This window comes from Adiantum capillus-veneris, chromosome 14 (assembly GCF_014529385.1).
Source record: "Adiantum capillus-veneris isolate H3 chromosome 14, ASM1452938v2, whole genome shotgun sequence".
Taxonomy (NCBI): domain Eukaryota; kingdom Viridiplantae; phylum Streptophyta; class Polypodiopsida; order Polypodiales; family Pteridaceae; genus Adiantum; species Adiantum capillus-veneris.
In genome coordinates, this window is record NC_140944.1 from 62,805,858 (window position 1) to 62,821,663 (window position 15,806).

Consider the following 15,806-nt stretch of genomic DNA (forward strand, 5'->3'; position numbering starts at 1 on the left):
GAGCAGAGTTGAACTCAAGACCTTTTATTCAAGAGGGAAATGGCATAACCAATCTACCACACTTGGATGATAGAAAGGATGCCGTTTTCCTCTTTTTATTAGCGTACACACAAGAGAGAGAGAGAGAGAGAGAGAGAGAGAGAGATCATCACTACATGCATGTGTGGTGATATGTTCAACCATTCTGAAGGTGGTACAATACATGCTATGAAGGTAAAGCAAAAAGCATACAAATGCTCAAGCTAGGAAGAGAATAAGAGATAGCTACCTTGAAGGCTTGAAACTTAAATGAGTGGGGATGGCTTGAGTTCAAATACGAACATAGTAACATATACAAGATCTAATGTGACTTTCTTTTCATTAGAGAGCATGTGAGCTATTCACATGATTTTGCATGCTTTTGTAAAGTGATCATGCTTTAATCCCAAATAATCACTGTTCCAAATAACCATTGCGAAGGGGCTTTGACTTTGTAATGCATGCCTATTTTATTCTCGTGCCCATGGGATAAAGTGTTTAATATTTGATCATTACTTGGGGTTACCTACTTGGTCTCTAGTGGGTCGAATGACCCTTTCATTAATTAATTAATCAATCAGATTCGCTTTGGCGCTAACATCTTGGGTGCTCCTTGGTTCACGCGCGGCGACATGCTCGCCGCTCGCACTTCACAGAGCAGGCCCCCTCATCCACCGCCATGGCGACCTCGGCCCTAATCCATGCTCCCTCTGCCGTGAAGGCCTTGAGGCATGCTCCCTCTTTGCGCAATGCCCCCAGCCATGCTCCCTCTGCCGTGAAGGCCCCGAGGCATGCTCCTGTTGCCGTCACAAAAACCCCCAAGCCTGTGCTCCACTGCGTGCACCCTGCGCCTTCACCATCCAGTACTCCGTGCCTCTCCCACTGAGGTCGTCCGCGCTTCATGACCATGGAGATCCCATGCAAGTGAAGCATTGCAGGATTCATTCTCTCTCTCTCTCTCTCTCTCTCTCTCTCTCTCTCTCTCTCTCTCTCTCTCTCTCTCTCTCTCTCTCTGCGTCTCTCTCAGCCAAGGAAAAATGTGTCTCGGCTTAATATCGTGCGGTTTTCAATTCCGAATGAAAACTATATCCCCCCGCGCCCGACATTGTAGCACGCCCCTCCTCCCTCGCCATTACCGCCTCCTGCTTGTTGCTGCAAGTCTCTGTGCGCGTACGGACCTGATTTTGGCCTCGACCTGTGTCGTCGCCAGTAGACAAACGAGACACACACACACACACACACACACACACACACACACAGAGAGAGAGAGAGAGAGAGAGAGAGAGAGAGAGAGAGAGAGAGAGAGAGAGAGAGAGAGAGAGAGAGAGAGAGAGAGAGAGAGAGAGAGAGAGAGAGCGAGCTCGCCTCCACCTGTCCCACGACCTTTCCTTGTGTCTAGGCTACTATCTAGCTCGTCCAGGCGTCATCCCGATTCAATGCTAGAAAATAAGGGAAAACTTGAAATTCTCCTAATTCCTTTCGATATAAAGAGAGTATCTCATAAGATACCCTCTAATGAACTTTAAAAAAACGTTTTGGCTACCTACTACCTAGGGGTCTACTTTTAAGAAACCAATTAATTTGTATCCAAGATTTCGAAGGAATATTTTCAATTCAAAGCAAAAGCATTCATCGCCTGCACCACGTCATTCCCACCCCCAACTCCTTGCGCGCATCATTCGTGTGCAGGCGCGGCCCACCCCCCCACCATTGTCGGCTTTTTCGACTCCCTTGCCTCTGCAACCCAATTTGGACCTAGGATGTCTCGTTCTCTTGCCCCCTTGTGCTTGCACATGCCTTCGTGCGCTGCCATGTCTCTCTGTTTGTCTGCCCACGATCTCGTCTCTCACCATCTCGTCATTCCCGCGCACCTCTATGCACCATGCAACATGCCCTTCCCCTCAAAGGCATGGGAGCCCCTCCTCCTATTGCTTTTGCATCTCCGCCCTGCACATGGCAACAATAGCATACGCAGTGAAGCAAAACATTTCCCTACACCTCCGCCTACCCTTTAATTCTGCCCTGCAAGAAAAACTTGTTACACTCTTCATTGTGATGAGAGACAGATCAGAGACCAAGACTATATACATCCTCATGTCCACACACACACACACACAAAGAGAGAGAGAGAGAGAGAGAGAGAGAGAGAGAGAGAGAGAGAGAGAGAGAGAGAGAGAGAGAGATTGTATTATCGTCCACGAAGGTAAGATATGACCTATGGGACCAAAGACAAAACATTACAAACGTGGGGGGATTTTCGGATACATCTCAGTCGGGTCCAAAAAAAGGTAAGATAAGATAAGATGAACAAAATCTATGCAGAAGGGGGTGAGGAGGGAGCCGGTTTGGGAGTTCAAAACTCATGAATAATGGCTTTACCTCCTCGGTAAACTGCCCATTTCCCTGCTGTGTGCGCTTCTCGCACTTTTGTAGTTCTACCTTCTTTCGCTTGAGTTGAGCGGGTGTAAGATCTTCTGCAATCCACATTTTGGTGTCTTTGAGAAGCCTTGATTTCTCAAGAAATTTGATTTGGTCCACCTTGGTTTTGAAAGTGTGGATTGCATGATTTGTGTGAGGTTCATGTGCAAGAGCAGTGATTGTTGCTGGATCACATTGTCTCATGGGGATTGCGGATTGGATGCGGGCAAATGACTCATGAAACTTGAGATCCCCCTCCCCTTTCCAATTGCTTGGGAGCCCACCAATGTGAACATTGAGGGCGATGTCCTCCTGTCGTTGCCGTTCACGTAACGTGGATGCTACGCAATCTTCGAGAGATTACCTCTTTTACTTGGGTTTTGACCTCCTTTGTGACGGTCATCTCTACTTCTTCTTTTGCCTTTGTGAATTTGATTTCTATGTGTTTCAGCTCCTCCTCCTTGTGACTCTCTATTGCGGCAAGCTGGGCTTTGAAAGTTGAAAGCCTTTGTTTCAGCTCGTCATTCTCCTTGCGGAGGCTTTCGACTTCGGTTTGAAGGCGGGTGATGTTGTCTACCTTCGGAGGTGTTGCTACAACTCCAGCGAAACTGAGCTTACCTCAGGACGAAGCTCGGGTAGCCATGAACGCAACGAGTACGCTACTTAGCTCGGAGTAGCCTTTAGATAAAGGTTGATCTTCTTGAAACAGAAAAATACACTTTCTTGAAACACAGACCTTAGGTCGGAAAACCCACCGATAAGGTCGATTTGCTTCTTGTTTGGAAAACCCTTCCTAGGTTAAGGTCGTTGCAAATCGGGTAACCTTGAGGTTGCGAGGTCAAGGTCGAAATAGGTGAGGCTTGAGGTCGTGAGGTCAAGGTTGAAGTAGGTGCGGGAGCCTGTGTGCAGCGGCCACGCAGAACCTGGGAGCGCAATCTGTTTCAGTCAGGCTACGGTGTAGAGCGTGTTCTCCTCGATGGGGTAGGGGCGGGAGCTACAGGCTTAACGCCCTCCCCCATGGGTAGCCCCTCGCCCAGGAGGACCTGAGTGGGCTAGGGCTAGGGTTGGAGCGAGCACGCAGGGTTTGAGAGAGAGAGAGAGAGAGAGAGAGAGAGAGAGAGAGAGAGAGAGAGAGAGAGAGAGAGAGAGAGAGAGAGAGAGAGAGAGAGTTGTCATGTGTCAACCCAATGGCCGAGCGACAAAGAGGGATGATTTTTTCCTGCAAGGCAAGACGACTCTCTCTCTCTCTCTCTCCCCTCCCCTCTTCTCTCTCTCCTCCATGTGGCCTCACGTCACTTTTTTCTCCTCCAAGGCATAAGAGGATCTGCCTAGATTCTGCTTAAAACAATCGCTTTCAAAAATTGGCAGGTCCTACTTGGTTAGTAGAAGATGGTTTTGTTGTTCTTTCTTATTCGACGAGAGTAGCAAACAAGGAGGCCCTGCAATCCTTTGCATTAAAGATAGCTCTCACATGTTTTATAGCTTTCATGGCACACAATGTTATACACGTACACCCATGATCAATTGCCTCGGTTCATGCCACTCGACAAGCCTCTTATTGTATAGAACTGCTAGAGAACATTGTAGAGCAAATGAATAGAAAAACTAGATGTACTCGAACACAACAAGGCGTCCAAAGGATGAAGGCATTCCCGGGTATATAGAAAACACGTAAAAACAAAGCAAACGATTAGCACAACCTAGATAAAGATGTAATTGCCAAAAAAATTCACTAGATTTGGGGCCACAATTGTCTTGGCAGTGCCCGAGAAAGCCAAAATTGCAAAAACAACTTTGAACTGAGGGGAGGGAGTGTGAAATGTAAAAGCTAGCAAAACTCTCTTTCCTCCAACACGTTTGACAATCTTTAGCATGTGGAGGGGGCAGTAAGCAGTCCACGTGCTGCACCAAAAAGGTGCCACGTAGGCATTTTGCAAAGAGGAACTAACAAACTGTGTGTGGATAATGAAGTCCACTTTTCGCTATTTGAGAAATTGAGAATATACAGGCGAGGATGCCGCCCGAAAGAGTAGGTGGCGGCTGAAGAAGGCACTAGCAACACTGTAGCCCAATAGAAACACAGACGCCTGCTCGCGCAGAGAGAGAGAGAGAGAGAGAGAGAGAGAGAGAGATGGATATCCACGTCGTTTCAATCAAGCTCAACGACGAGCAGCAGCTGTTGCCCGCTCACCTCGTTCCCTTTGTTTATGGATCGTCGCCTCTTCTTGGTTCGTGGGATCCCACTAAAGCGGTAAGACCCTGTGTGTGTGTGACCCTCATGCTTGCTTTAGAGGTTTTGCGTACCAATCCCTGTCAAACTGCTTTGTCATTCAGGATTGGAAAGACCCCAATTTGATCTTTTTCGATCTATGTTTTTGTCTCCCTTGCTACACGAACTCATTACTTTGCCACCAAAAATTGAAACTGTGTAGGGCGATGGCCAGGCAGCTAATGGCTCATTTGGTTTGTTCTCTACAGCAATTTTGAGTGCAAATGGACATTCACGCCTTCATGAATGATTGGCATGCTCTTGAGGGCATTAGTTTAATCAACTGCAAATCCAAAAATGAGCAGCTTTGTATGTAACGCAGGCCATCAAAATGTCGATCTATCTATCTCAAGCTGCTACCTTCTGAGTGTCTCAATGCTGAAAATCAGCAATGGGAGCTGATGTGCCAGCCATTTCTTCTCAATCGTCCTCCACTCTGGGGGCCCTACCGGACCTAGTCTAGTTCTAGCCATATGTTGAGATAATACACACTGCTTGTGTAGCACCTATCTAGACTCTCGGCTCTCCCTTTATTATCAAACTCATATTGCGCTATCCGAGTTGGAACAGTCAAAAGTTGGAGGCACCATCCCTCGAAAGAAGGAGATCACAGCCAGCAAGTATAATTCAACACTTCGTGTATACTGACCAACAAATCCAACTCACTATATGCTCTAAGGTCCAAAAACTTGTCCATTAGTTTGTTTGTTCAGTGGGGCCTCTCTGTTTTAGGGTCCATTTCCTTACCTAGGACTTCACCAATTAAGAGGTCCCTGACTGCCCATCCGCTTATACATGAAAAATCGAAGAGAATTTGAGTAAAGTACTTACATTCTCACACATTGCTCTCCAAAACAAGCTCATAAATCTAAGGTCTCTATTTAGGCACCCCATGTAACTGAAAGATGTGTGAGACAAGCACTTTTTCCAAATGATTGGCATTCACTGTCTTCTTCGCTGGTACGAAGTGAGCCTGCTTTCCGAGTCTACCCACGATAGTTCATGTGCCATCGTACCCTGAGTTCTGGGAAGATAAAAAATGAGATCCATAGCTTTACTCTCCCATGGTCGATTTGGAATCGGCAAAGGATGTAGGAGTTTTGTTGCTTTGTGCCTGCCTTACTTCACTTTAAAACATAATCTACGAGTTTGCAAAAACTCATCCGCGTTCTTCTTGAGCTGAGGCCAATAGAAGTAACGCTTGAGTGTTGCATCTATTACCCTATGCCTAACAAAAGGAGGAAGGTAGCACTTGTTGCCTCAAACCACTTGTAGCACACATGTTTTTTGCATTAAATAACCTTCCTTGAGAGAACATCCAGAAACTTTCTTCCCACATTCTACCCTGTCAAAGATCTCATCAAAATCTGGGTCTGTAGTATATTCCTCTTGCATCTCATTGAAGTCTAATGATGCATTGTTGTAACAATAGATATTTGTGGCTTGCAAGACAAAGTGTCTACAACCACATTTTTCTTTTCCCTGAAGTTCACTATCTAGAAATGACACCGAGATAGGATGTTTGCCTGTCTCATTTGTTTCTCAGACTTCTTGGTCCAGGACAAGAAGTACTTCAAACCTTGATGATTTGTGTATACTAAAATAATGCACCGAGAAAGTAATGCTTCTACTGGCTCAAAGCATGTATGACTGTTAAGAGTACTTTCTGTGACCCTCTACATATACATATGCGTATATGTACACACACACACACACACACACACACACACACACACAAAAACATTTTTATTTTATTTTTTGTAAATATGCTTTGATTAATTTACAAGTGGGAAACCAAAAAGCGAGGAAAACCCACGAAAAGAAAGGGATACAAAAGACGGAGCACTATGAGGCTCCGAAGGCTAGAAACAGTCAAAGTAAATCCTGTAGGCATCAAGAGTGATGTCTCCAGCGTCATAGGCAAAATGCAGCCTTGACCAACAGATAATTTGAAATAGGGAAAGGGGTCAACAAAAGTGCCCTGCGTTCCTTCAAAGTCAGATGACTCTGCCAAATGCGAGACAATGTGTGTTGCCACCAGAAGGATGACTCGGAAAGCGACCACAACTGATTACCCCGATGCACAATCCATACATCAGACTGAAGGATGGCATAGACACTGGCAGTTGAGATGCAGTCCAATCTAGTAGTAGCCAGATTCCAATCAGAGAAGCGAGAGTCCACATCCAGAGGAGGAATAGGTGAATGAGCAGCAAGCATCCTTTGAATCTCCTGCCAGAGAGGAGAATAGTGAAGGCCCAACCGAAAGCGGGAGATGGCATCAACAAAAGAAAGAACATAACCCGAGTCATCAACCACCTGATGCACTTGACAGATTCCTTTTTGGGAAAGAAAATACGCTTGGCGAGGAGACCGTTGAACCAAAGTCGAAGCAAAAACCCTGCTCCAATGCAGACTCTCCAGGCAAAGAGAGTTACCCCCAGAGGATTGTCGACCATCCCAAGCCACATGCGAAGTGACAACCTTCCAATCAACAATTAGAGAAGAAGTAAATGGACATCCAGGAACGTGTCCTTCAAGCTTCCCAAAAACAACATCCCAATAAATCGGTTTCCAACGACCTAAAGAAGGAGTGACAATGTGCGCACACAAATGTGTGACCATGAGAGCCCAGGGTTGTTGCTGCTCCACCAAAACTGGCAACAACATAGCTTTCCGAGCCAGAAGATGACGTCTCAAGTCCAAAATATTCAACCCTCCTAGCCACTTGGGAGAACACAACTTGTCCATAGATAGAAGCCGAAGGCCCCTCTTGCTAGACGAGGTCCGCCAAAAATGCTCTAAAATATTGGACATAAGGGATTGCAAGCGCAACCGAGGCCAGGATAACAAAGGCAAGTAAAACTGCACATAAGCCACAAGGATGCATTGGACAATCCTGAGACGCACATGAAGTGGCCACGTGGACAATTTCCAATAATTCAACTTGGAATGCAGACGTTGGATCACCCAATCCAGTTTTTGCATAGTCGATACATTCCAACCCAGTGGATAACCTAAATCGCTAACCAAAACATGTGGAGGAACAATCTCCCCAGGCCACAATATCTTATGCCAGTCACACTCTTTCAGAGGCAATAGCTTGGATTTGCAAAAGTTAACTTTGAGACCTGCTGCCAAACCAAACAAGTGAAGAGTATGCATAATCTGTTGTACATCATCATAGTTATTACGAGGCATGAACAAAGAGTCATCTGCATAAGCCTGACCAGCAAACTGTCGACCAGAAGGTAAAGTCAGGCCATGTAGCCTACCAGTGGAGGTCAAGGAATCCAAATTCATAAACAAGGGATGAGTAGCAATCGCATAAAGTAAAGCACTCAGAGGGCAGCCTTGCCTTACCGACTGTCCCAAAGTCCAAGATTCTGTGAGAAAACCATCTAGCAAGCCTGCGGAAATATTGTATGCATACAAGAAAAGCACGACACGGGATAGCCTAGGCCCAAAGCCCAAACGTCTCATGGTATCCGCAATGTAATCCCGAAGAACAGTATCAAATGCCTTTTCAATGTTGACCTGCATGATTAAGACATCATGTCGAGTATATTTTGCATACTCCATACCAATGATGACATTCGCGAGATTATCAGTAATTTGACATCGCGGAATGAAGCCGTATTGAGATTGATGCAAGCCTTCATGCAGAAAGCACTTGAGTCGGTTAGCAAGCATTTTTGCCATTAACTTATATACCACAGGCATAAGCGTAATAGGCCGCCAATGTGAGAATTCTTCACACAATGCATGCTTCGGTATCAGCTTGAGCAAACCTTCTTTCCAAGAGGAGGGCAATTCCTGTTGTTCCCAGGCTGTATTCATCATGAACAATAGAGGCACCTTCAAATAATCCCAGAAAGACAAGAAAAACTCCACAGAGAGACCATCCCAACCAGGAGCTCTCCATCGACCCAAATCAAGCAAGCTGGCATACAATTCCGACTCAGTGAAAACAACATCAAAGTCTTGAGCCTGCCGCATCGAAAGAATGGAAGTAACATGCGATAGAAACATGTGACGTGCTTGGGGAGCTTCTCTTGTGGGAGAAGAAGGGGCCTCAAAAATCTTGCCATAATGAGAGTGTATGTTAGGTGCAGCGGAATGAATGTTGTATTTTCTCAAGATTAGTGATCTTTATTGCTCAATGTTCCTTTTAGTTCTTAGGGAAAGAGAGAGCTTTCCGTCTTATGGAGAGTGCTATGATCACGAACAAAGTGAGTGGATATTGTGCGTGCAAGTGAATGAGACTGAGAGAAGGAGAGAGAGGTGATACGACACCCGAGAGGTTGTAAAACCCTCCTCCGAAGGCCCCACTCTCGTCGGCGAGAGTGGTCTATTCTTTGATTGCACAAAGGTGTACAATGCGTATGCAATGGACCGATGCAATGGGATTATGCCGATGACGACGACGACGACTCGATGGCTGAAATCTGTAGGCTTCTAATCGCTGAATTCGGGGACTGTTTCGGTGGCTGAAAATGACTGTTTTGGCTGCGTTTTCTTGGGCTAAACTTGGGGGTACTTCTGCAACTGAATGGGGCTGATCTGCTACTGTTCTAACTGCTGAAAACCTGCGTTTTGTCACTGCTGAAACTGTAGCTCTCTTAGCGTTAGTGTTGGGGCTGAAATTGCTGAGAAAGGCTTAGGTCTTGCTGGCGTATTTGCATAAAAAACGCTGGCTGAAAGTGGGGTGTCTTGGCAATGAAAACGCTGGGATGAATGGCCTGTGGGAAGTCGCTAGGCAATGCCAATCGACGGCGAGGCTGAATGCTGTGGGGAAAACGCCAAGGGAGGGATGGGGATGGGGAGGGTCTACTGTGGGGGGGGGGGGGGGGGGTTTCTGTTGAGAAGTTGCCTGTTGAGCGAGAAGCTCCTGCTGCCTCTTCTGCCAGAAAGTGTGAACTTTGGTTTGCTTATATATTAACTTAGCAAAATTTCCCTACCTACTTTTGTTGGAAAGTCGCTTAAAAATAATAAGTGAAAATCCCAATAAATAGGAAAATAGGCTAAATGCACTGGAAAATTCCCTTAACTGATGGTAATGGATTCTGATGGGAATTCCGATGATCATGCTGTGTGCCACCGGAGGATATGCATCTATGCTAAGTGACTGGGCATGCACGGTCTACGAATAGACTCACAAAAGTGCGAGATCACTTCTAATCTAAACTGACTGAACTGACGGGAACCCTGCTATGGTGTAGCTTGTCCACGGACACATAGGGTTGGGATATGTCACGTGACAGTGTAGGTCTAGTGCTAGCTCTCCGAAGGTGGAGGTCCACTCCGCTGACGGTAATTTAACTCTCCGTATAGCTTGAGACTGCCTCGAGTGATGCAAATGCTGAAAGAATTATTTAGAAGCACATCCTTTATCTGCAAAATCTTGTTGACGAGCTCGAGTCTGCCATTTGGCCAATTTCCTCTCAGCATTCCTCCTTAATATAGCACGGGCAAAAAACAACTCAGTCATTTGAGCGTCAGTAAGAGAAGTATGATTAGCCTAGTGCATTAATCTGCTACAAGCATCCTTTGCTTGGTTAACCTGTTCCCTTAATTGTGACAAATAATCCCTGCCATAATCCTATATAACTGATTGAACACGCATAACAAAACGGAACCAAGCTATGTCCATGTCAGCATACATCTGGGAGAGCAAAGGCGGGATGATATTCACAATCATAGTGCGAAAAGGCTCATGCTTGAGATAAGCATTATTGATATGCAAAAGTCTCTTCTTGGGTAGGCGATCATTGACATCAAAAGAGCCAAAACGAAGTTTCAAGCATACGGGAAAATGATCCGAGAGACACATAGCATATTCAATCCTCATCTCGCATACAAAGTCATCATACTGTTGCATGTGAAAAAGATACCAGCGATCCAGCCGAGCGCGATACATAGATTTAGCATTCTGCTGAAAAGTGAATCCTGGATCAGTTGGATGCAAAATGGGTCACAAATCAAGCCCATTACAGGTCGACATAAATTGATCCCATGATTGTCGTTCCATATGAAGCATGTGAGAATGGCCAGTAGTATTATCCGCAAGGTTTGGTGCATTATTAAAATCCTCGCAGAGAAGGCATTGGAATGCCAACAATAAGAAGAGATAGCACTCCACAACCGTGCCCTATCTGCAGAAGCTGTGTATGCATATAATCCTCCAAATTCGAAAACTTCCCCATTAACAATACATTGGATGACCATCCATCTCCCAGCCGGGTCATTAAAAACCAAGGTCGGGAAGAGTTCATGTCGAACAAGCATAAGCACTCCAGAATGGCTAGCTAATCCTGCATAAGCTATCCAGTAGCCCGCAAAGTAAGAAGTCTGTCCTGCAAATTGATGCTGGTTATGCTCTTGAAGAACCACAATGTTTGCTTTACATGTATGTACATAGTGCCAGGTAAGCCGCCACTTGTCGTGATTACATAACCCACGCACATTATAGGAGATGCAATTCAAAGAACTATACATCCTATATGGTATATACAGTGGACGAGGAAACAGGAAAAAAAAGGGTGGAGAAAACTCAAGTACCAGTGCCCATCGACACATCCTCCCTAGCTATAGATGCCTGAGAAGGTGGTCAAGACCTGGACCTGGATAATTGAAAATTTGCCACATCGGAAGCAGGAATTTGCAAACTTGCCCCATTTAAGCTTAAATGGGCGCTTTCCAACCATTGTATCCCTAGAATCGATCGAAATACCTGTTGGAGTGGGGATATCCGTGTCCCACAGAATACAAAAACGGTTTGTGTTTGCGTCCACCTTAGGAGGGCAAATGACTTTACCCAGTTGAGCAGCCAACAAAGGAAGAAAATGACGCCAAGTGCGAGGAAAGTCGACCACCTCAACCCAGACGGGACACTTGTGACGAATGAGACTCTGATAGTCCTTGGTAAGAGCCCAGGGCAGCACATGAGTCATCTGCGTATTGAAGAAAAGAGGAGACATTTCCAGCAGAGCATCCCGAGCATCCATGTCAGCCAGCAAGACTTCGTAGAACCCTCACGCGCCAAAGTAAACCCCTCGGACTGCTTGCCGTTTGAGTAGGCAATCAACCCATTGGCCTACATCCTGAGCCGTAGGCATTCTACCTGGGAAAAAAAGAATCACCGCGTTAAGTGCATATTGAGCAACAGGATCCATAAGCTCTTGTATAGGGATGCGCACTTCCATGACAAGAGTGGATCCTTCCTAGGCTTGACGTGCATCTTCGAAGTCCTCATGCAAACATTCTTTGATAAGACTCAAAGCATCCATCTCCGAAGTTTCCATGGCTTTCCGACGCTTATATATACACTGATCAATCGAATCCATGTGAAGCTCTCTCTCTCTCACACACACACACTCTGTTTTTGGGAGGTTTTGATATATGATTGCTGTAGACACAGACAGACACACACACACCGGCTAGCTGTACAGAAACACACACCTCTCTCTCTCACACAAGACGACGGAAGGACCGCGTGCAGGCGAAATCAAACTTCAACCCCCGGTGCGCTGTGAAGGGCCTGCACAGGGTAGATGTTGTGCAGAACAGAATCGCGCGACAGACGAGTGACCGAAGGATTCACCACACACCCAAATCCTCCACGAGCGTACACAGACCCAAATCCTCCACGAGCGTACACAGATGCACACGACATAGACACACCTACACACACAGGCTGGCTCTTTCACACACACACACACACACACCAAACCTAAACTACAGAGTTGACGAGCTGTACAAGACTCGCGCTGGAAGCTGACTGTCGAGGCAGGGGAGGATAATCCGACGCTGGAACAGAGAGGAGCAGGAGAATCACTACCCCACACACACACACTGTCCAGCTCGCTGACGAGGGTGACTAGGGCTGCAGCAGGTACCGCGAGCAGAACAGGCCCTCGCTCAGAGTTAGAACAAGCCCTCGCGCAGGGCAAAGGAATCTGCAGAGGCTGCTGGGCTCGTGGACAGAGCGTAAGAGCAGATTCGGTAACGCGCGCCCTCTCTCTCTCCACACACACACCTCATAGACACACACACACACAACACACATAGAAATGAAATGAAATGTTATATTAACGTCTTCAAAAGGCCAAAATGACCTATGAGACCAATCAGTTACAAAATAGTGAATCTAATACCATGTCTGGGTACAAAAGAGAGAGAGAGAGAGAGAGAGAGAGAGAGAGAGAGAGAGAGAGAGAGAGAGAGAGAGAGAGAGAGAGAGAGAGAGAGAGAGAGAGAGAGAGAGAGAGAGAGAGAGAGATGATGAAATGAAATGATATATTAACGTCTACAAAAGACCAAAATGACCTATGAGATTAAACTGATTACAATGGTGAGTCTAGTACCAAGTCTGGGTACAAAAGAGAGAGAGAGAGAGAGAGAGAGAGAGAGAGAGAGAGAGAGAGAGAGAGAGAGAGAGATATGAAATGAAATGATATATTAACGTCTACAAAAGACCAAAATGACCTATGAGATTAAACTGATTACAATGGTGAGTCTAGTACCAAGTCTGGGTACAAACAACGAAAACTACAAACTATAAACTGAGATAGGAGTGCTACCGACTCCTATGGGTGGCTGGTAAGCTGAGAAATGGTATAATGCCACAAAGGTACAAAGCGGGGATAAGTGTCACCATGATACGATTTAGCAGTAGCATGAAGCCTATCATGATTGACACTCTGGGTGTCGTGCTAGAATCCTTTGGATCCTCTGCCGCAATCTCCGTCGGTGCTACGTGGCTCCCCTCCTCAGTCGTGGTCGTCTCAATCTCCCCAACTATATAGCTCGGTCAATGAGAGTACCACTGGTGTGTGTATGGGTGGGAACCGAGCTCTGTGGTGGTGGTGGCCCCTCTGCCTCTGTGGTACTCGGACTGATGAAATCTGAGATGCGTTTCTGGGACTGTCTCTGTCTATGCCCTCTCAAGAGAGAGACTATGTCTCTGTATCTCACGTAGAAATAATCCGAGACATCTTTGATCCTGATATCTCGTGACTCTATCTGACGAGCCAAAACCATTTCTTAATAAACAGTGAAAGCGTCCCCGAATCTCATAGTAGACTGTGCAGTGACATACGAAGTGAAACTCTGTCTCTGGCTCTGCATGGCATAACTGACATATCCTCGTGCCTGCTGGTATGCCTTTGAATCTACTTGTCTCAATCCCAAGCTGGTGTGAAGATGTGCGTATCTGGCCTATGGCACATCGTAACCCATGAGATAGATGTGTGTCCATGTATCTGGGCCGTGTGACAAATCCGTTTGTCGTGAGTCGGAGAAGATGCTCCCTATAGAAAGCCCTCTTCGTACCCAACTCCCATGATGGCTCTATCCATGTCCTCCTGGTATCAAGCTGGATAAGATCCTGCCGAATGAGTCTAGTAATCTCCATTCGTGTAAGAGCCAAAGATGGTGCATCAAGAGAATACTGGAAAGGGGGCAGCCTGTCCATGCTGAAACCATGCCTCTGAAACCATGAGCTCATCTGTGCATACCAACATGATGTATCTCCCTGTAATGCCTGCTGTCTGGATGACTCAAGAGCAAGCCTAGCATATCTGTCCCTAGTGGTGTCCCATAAGGTGTGTACAAATGATAATGATCTGGTAAGTGCCTCAATCTCCATAGGTGGGGCAGCCAGCTCCGCTCGTATGATGTCATGTGGAACTGAGGGGGGGGGGGGGGGGGGGGAGAGAGAGAGAGAGAGAGAGAGAGAGAGAGAGAGAGAGAGAGAGAGAGAGAGAGACGATCCACGCGGTGGACACGGAATGGCAAAGTTCCACTCCCAGAGCACTAGCCCCAAAACTAGCACCCCTGTCGATATTTCTTTTGTATTGCTTCACAAAGGTACAATTGTTGGGGGACTCGTCTCTCCTTCCACAAAACTTGGAATGCCAAAGTGAGGACTCAAGGCACGTATTTAAAGTCCCTTGGCCTAAAAGCATCTTACATGAAAATCTTTTGCACCAAAAGCATCAGAAGCTAAAAACCAGCACTTGTCTCAGCTTCCGCAAAACACAGGGCGTTCGGTATAGTGCCATGTCAGCATCACCCTCTGCGATTTACGGGCCTGTTCATACAGTGCCATGTCAGCATCTCCTTTTGCAATTTATGGGCCTGTTTGTATTGGCTGTCGTGTCAGCAGTTTTTAGGTTTTCTTGAATCTCGGCCGGTAGTCCACTTACCGGGTTCTTCTAGGTTCCCTAACCCCGCCCTAAGGGTGGTGCCACGCCATTAACTTGTGACATATCCCCCCTCTTGAAAGAAGAGTAATCGTCCGCGATTAGACCTGCAAAACTCAATCTGATACTTTAGCAGACACTGCCTTTATACATGCCAATGTCCATGATTACAAGACCACATTCTCTAGCATGCATTGCACCATACAGTTTCACAATCAGATTTTCATCTAGTCATCTTATCTGCATCGGAGCTCTTGATATTCCGGCGTAGCAATGTTAGCCATCACACGCAGACCGCGCTGGTCCTGACAAGGGGTGTCTCGATGCACTAAGATCACGTACCCAGGCAATCTCATCCAAGTTGGAACTATTGATGCACATAGCATTCACATGTGCAAAAATATAACATAAAGACATCCAGATACAACCAAACACTCTCCAGACTTAAGTTTACGTTGTTCTGAGGATTCCAAGTACAACCAAATGCTCCCCAAACCGAAGTCTGCATCGTTCAGAGGCCATATACAACCAAACGCTTCCCAAACTGCATCCTGCATCGCTCAGAGGTTTCCAGTTACAACTAAACGCTCCCCAGACCGTAGTTGGTATTGTTTAGAGGTCCCAAATACAACTAGTAGCTCGTGGGCTCTCCACACCGTAGCGTGTGTGTTTCAAAACAACATTAAGACTAGCATTTAAACGCAAACAAGATCCTAAAACAGTGTTCCAAAATATCTAAATAGAAAGCAAAATTAAAATCATTCGGGGTTGGTTTCTGTCAGTCGAACTCGAAGGACGACGAGCTTGCCATCGTGGATCAAAAAGATGGTTCTGTTCTGGATTTGATTGGTAGCATCGTTCTTGTCGTGCCTAGGCATGCCCAAAAGAGCATCGCA

At 46.2% G+C, this 15,806-nt stretch overlaps 2 protein-coding genes across 4 annotated transcripts in view; one reads left to right on the forward strand and one right to left on the reverse strand.

Annotated features, from left to right (window-relative positions):
* Positions 1 to 2,286: 2,286 nt before the first annotated feature.
* LOC147442488 (uncharacterized) lies at positions 2,287 to 2,793 on the reverse strand (the record flags this gene model as incomplete). The annotated part of the gene is made up of 1 exon (XM_086529377.1): positions 2,287 to 2,793. A coding segment is annotated over one exon (507 nt), but the record flags the coding sequence as incomplete, so codon positions are not given.
* Positions 2,794 to 4,426: 1,633 nt separating this feature from the next.
* LOC147442489 (6-phosphofructo-2-kinase/fructose-2,6-bisphosphatase-like) overlaps positions 4,427 to 15,806 on the forward strand; it is a 124,107-nt gene continuing 112,727 nt past the window's right edge. For 2 of the 3 annotated variants that reach the window (XM_086528649.1, XM_086528650.1), the window contains exon 1: positions 4,428 to 4,687. In XM_086528649.1, the coding sequence (XP_086384775.1) occupies positions 4,568 to 4,687 (120 nt within the window). In that variant the 5' untranslated portion in view covers positions 4,428 to 4,567. Of the gene's footprint in view, positions 4,688 to 15,806 lie in introns of all 3 variants that reach the window. The other variant, XM_086528651.1, reaches the window with a different exon arrangement.